Source organism: Macrobrachium nipponense, chromosome 39, assembly GCF_015104395.2.
Source record: "Macrobrachium nipponense isolate FS-2020 chromosome 39, ASM1510439v2, whole genome shotgun sequence".
Classification (NCBI taxonomy): domain Eukaryota; kingdom Metazoa; phylum Arthropoda; class Malacostraca; order Decapoda; family Palaemonidae; genus Macrobrachium; species Macrobrachium nipponense.
In genome coordinates this window covers 25,405,265-25,410,204 of record NC_061099.1, presented here as the reverse complement: position 1 = coordinate 25,410,204, position 4,940 = coordinate 25,405,265, and the positions used below count along the sequence as shown (strand labels likewise).

Here is a 4,940-nt window from a genome sequence, read left to right as displayed (position 1 = left end):
TGAAAGGAGGTACAGTAAAATGAATGAAAGTAGTTGCAGCTAGGGGCCGAAGGGACGCTGCAAAGAACCATTAGTAATGCCTACATTGCACCGCATGAGGTGCACTGACGGCACTAACCCCCTACGGGGCGTCTATAAATTAGATCTAAAAGTAGAAAAAGATGGCTGTCTGCCCTGCCATTATCAAACGTGAACCTTTTCAACGTAAATTCAGTTGATCTTCAAAAAACATTAATCATTTAACTTCTATTCACTCTCTCTCAAGATATACTTATACGTATCTCTTCATTCTCTTTATCTAGTTCATATTTAAGATACTTACTACAATGAAGTAGTGAAAACATTCGCTAATTAAAAAAAAAAATAAACAGACAAGAGGATAAATTACCTGCTTATCTGCCTACCTACCTGCCCAATTGTGAAAATCATTAGTACCAGTTATCACCTACCGCCAGGTGACTGACGTCAATATGGTGTTCCCCTTGCCCTTAGTTAGGTAACTAACTGAAAGTATCCATATACGAAGCAGATGCTGATTTAATTTTGGCGAGGTCTTGTTAAGTGAATTTTCAGTAGAGAGATTATTTCACCTTTGCTATATGTCTTTATAGCCTTTAAAAAAAGTGGCTTGATGTGGAAAAGAAGGTTACAGAGTATGCATAATAGAATGAAATAACACCAAGACTTACAAAAGGATTTATGAGGTTGAGGCTTTCAAATACTTGGGAACAATGGTACCACATAATGGTTCCTTTAAGTTGAAACAAAATAACGGTTCTTTAAGTTGAAATTCAGTGAAAGACTGAAAAAGGCAAATATTACAACAGGCAAGCTGAATAAGATTCTGGAATCAAATACATCGAAAATGCATACGAAAGTCTGATCAGACTAGACCCATGTTTCGTACGATTATTATTGCTATGAGGACATAGACCATAGTATGACAAGGAAAACATAAGAGGGGTTAGGAAGCACTGGTATGCAAGCCAATTTTGGAAATTTTAATGGAGACATAGAAATTAAAGGAATATATGAATATGTGACAAAACGGCTTACTAGTCAGATGGCTTAGAAACAGCCTAATTGCCTAAAGAAGATTTATATTTAATCATCTTGTCGTCGATTTTTCACCACTGCCATAATAAATGAATGATTGTAAGTAACTTGTATGCTTGATTTTTCATAAAGTAGATAGGTATACAGTAAATATTCCAGCAAATGCCTAGCTCTACTCTAGAAAAAAAGAAAACACTGAGTATGCAGGTAATAACTTCTACCACAAGTCTGCAGACCTCTGAGAATCTCATTTCTTGTGTATACACACCATCTAATATTATCTGGTAATCAGTGCTGATTCGTGCTTTATAACAATTATTATCTGCTGTGGGAAATCCTGAGAATTCTATTTTGAACCAACCGCGCAGAGGAATTCTGAAGAATTCTGTGATACAGAGAACATTTTAAAAAATGAAGAATAACAGCTTTCATTATTCTTTAACGAGTTGCTAAATAAATTACATTTCTGAAGGCACCGTTTTATGAAAAATGTTCTCAAAGGCTCTGTTCATTACCGTTCTGAAGACAAAGAGGTTACTTTACGCCAGCATATGTTGTTTCACATGAACTGCTTCGGCGACATTCTGTCGGGGCTCTGAGTTAAAACAGGATCTTCGTGAACGCTTATAAAAATGTGACGATAGTGAGTAGATAAGTCTAATTCGATGTATTCATGAGCAACTGTGAGAAATACCAGTGGCAGATGAGAAATGAGTGAACGGATTATGAAAAGATTTACGTAACGCAACTATCGATAAATACAAGTACGAAAAACAACGACTTAAATAATTGAAGATAAAAGTGGAGGGGTTGGTTTATTTGCCAATTTCATTCCTTCTCCCTTTCTACCATATAGCGAGTGGAAAAAACGTAAAAAAACTACTTCATCTCGGTAAATGGTGTATATCATAATAGGACAGGTACAATCAAGGAAGGACACCTTGTGTAGAACAGAAGAACATTCAAAGCTTCAAAGCCACCTCTTACACCTACCCTCTTTCCCCTGTAACAATTTTTCACCTACTGCGCACACTCTCACGTGATTCCTGGAAGCAACAGCCATTCCGTTTCGTCAGCGTTTCCTAGGCCTACCCTACACCCCCTCTCTCTCCCAAGACTCCCAGATAAAAAAAAAAAAAGGAATTACGAAAACGTTGCAGGTAAGCAACGAGATAAGGACAACGACTGAACAGGTGAGACGGTTGTGACGAACCCATAAGACTAGTTCGTGTTGGTTAGCTGATAAAGGAAGATTAGAGCAGCGAAGAAAAGGGATATAAAAAATTATTTCCCTGAGAGAGAGAGAGAGAGTCCAGTTTCCTAAAAATACTGAAAGTATATAAAACGGCTAACAGATTGCACTCGTAGTCAGACCCCGACGGTTAGGTAATGTAGTCTGTGTTGCTGCCGGTGTTTGCAGAGAACATAACACTACAATGAGGCTGTTTATCTGCAGTGTTGCCCTCCTGGCACTGGGGGCACGGTCGCTCGTAGCAGTGCCACTGTGGAAGTTATCCAAGGGCTTCGAGAACGAAGACAACTGCGTCACCGTCAATAGCAGTACAGGCGGTAAGCGATCTCTGCCTTGGCTGTGTATGTGTATGCACCCGTGCCAATGTCTCAGTTTCTGTGCTAACAGAATGTTGATATGCTTAGTCAGAGTTAAATCAAGTTGTGGAGAGAGGGAGAGAGAAGGTTTAAGATGATTTTGAGGTGAATTCTGAACCAGGATATCCGGCACTAAATGGCATAGGGTCCATTGCCGTCCATTGCCAAAAAGTTTTGCCTTACACTGGAAATCTTGCTATGGGTAAACTTATGTGAGTGTACGAGACTTGAATAATGAAGTTAAAAATAATGTGAGTGAAAAATGTAGGGAATAACGAAAATTTTGCGGTAAATCATTCAGTAGGTAGGAAAAGGAGTTAATCATTAGAGGAGTAAACGTAGAAACAATTATTACTCTGCAAATCGTTTTTAGAACAAAAGGGATGCATATAGAGAAAAACTGCCTGCATAGAATGCAGTCTTACGTCGATGGAGTGAATGGTTTGAGGAGCTGAAGAATGGGGATAAAAGAGACGGAAGATTAGCTGACCAATGTGTGTAATGCATGTTTGGGTGAGGGAAAAGTTCCACAGAAACGGCCTATTGTTATCTTAGCCATAGGTTTAATAAAAGTATACACACATCTTGGTGATACTCACACGTCTAAAAACACAACGAGGCATAAATCTTAAACAATGACTGACATATTTGGAAAGTGTTATCCAATGCTGGTGAGGAGAGTTTTAAATATTGATTGAGACCCTGCCGGCAATTCGATTACGTAAGTTCAACTAGCAAAGGAGAAGAAGCGTAGATTTTTACTTAAAAGGCAGCAGGATCGTCTGGACTTTCAAACATCACCTTTAACCATATTTGGTTAAATTATATTACGAAATTCGGCTAAAATTTCCCAAATATATTGTCTTTGCAACCCCACATAAGAACGTAATAATCGAAAGAAAGTTATAATTGCAAACGGGACTGGTCGGTACAAATGGGATTGGTCGGAATCTGCAGCTATTATAAAATAACTTTTTTCCAGTTTCGATGTCCGAAACTACCGAAAGATGACTCCATGAATGAATGAATGAATTTGATTATTTATTTACTTATTTGTTTATGTCCTTATTTATTTTAATTTTGTTATTCATTTATCCATCTATATATTTTGTAGGACATGACACAAGGCTGTGGCACGACGATGTCCTGGGCGATCTCATTATTGACGACAGCTGGTTCGTTGGCGAGAGAATCCTGAACTTCTGTCCGTACTCAAGGAGTTACATCAACACCCAGTTCATCCTCCACACCCAGCAAGACCCTGGGGAGGTCACGGTAAGACTTGCAATGAAAAATATGACAGTGCAAAGTTCCACCTTCTTGCAGTCTCCTTCTGTTGCTTGCTGCGAATCTCGTTCTACTCTACCAAATCGCATTTTGAAAGCCAGTTTTATATATATATATATATATATATATATATATATATATATATATATATATATATATATATATATATATATGTGTGTGTGTGTGTGTGTGTGTGTGTGTGTATAACAAGAGAAGGAAATAACACAAAATAAATGTTGTCCTAGAGGGATGATGTCATTTAGATTGCCAGAGTTTCTGTACTTAAACTTTATCAGTTGCCTTTGTGTTGTTGGTAAAGTACTTTATAAATCATGCTGAGTATCTGATGACATTTTCTTTTACCTTTGTAATTGACTTTGTAATTATCACTTATTCAGTATCCCTTTTTATTGCTTATATTTCAATCTCGCGTTATCTCTATTTTAATTTGGATGGTATTCTACTTGCCTGTCTGAAGAGAGAGAGAGAGAGAGAGAGAGAGAGAGAGAGAGAGAGAGAGAGAGAGAGAGAGAGAGAGAGAGAGGCAGGGCTATCTTTATCTAAGAATTAAGCAGAACACCTCCATACATTCTGGCTAGATAACTGAATAAAAAAATTTGAACTATTTCTGAAATATCTGCGGAGTCGCTGTACTAATTAAGACTTCAATAACCAATCTGACTTTGATCAGGACACGTTCATCATGGCTGACAAAAGCGTCATCGATGCCACGACCTTTGACCCCACGAAGCCGACCAAGTTCATCACCCACGGATTCATTGACACTGGAAACTGCCACTGGCTGAAGGTAAGGATTTAATGCACTGAATTGCTAGGGAAAAAAAATTGAATCCTCCTTTTTGCATCTAAACCAGTGGTTAACAATCTGAGGGCCATATAGCAAAAATCAAGAGGCCATAATGTGAGGATATGTATGTATAATAAAAAGATAGGGTTTATACATATACATGGGTTATGCTTGGCGGTAG

General features: G+C 38.0%; 1 protein-coding gene across 1 annotated transcript in view; it reads left to right on the top strand.

The window, feature by feature from the left end:
* The first annotated feature begins 2,399 nt into the window (after positions 1 to 2,399).
* LOC135210233 (pancreatic triacylglycerol lipase-like) overlaps positions 2,400 to 4,940 on the top strand; it is a 7,480-nt gene continuing 4,939 nt past the window's right edge. The window contains exons 1-3 of the mRNA XM_064243079.1: positions 2,400 to 2,625; positions 3,779 to 3,939; positions 4,643 to 4,759. Coding sequence (XP_064099149.1) covers positions 2,493 to 2,625; positions 3,779 to 3,939; positions 4,643 to 4,759 — 411 coding nt within the window. The 5' untranslated portion in view covers positions 2,400 to 2,492. The remainder of the gene's footprint in view (positions 2,626 to 3,778; positions 3,940 to 4,642; positions 4,760 to 4,940) is intronic.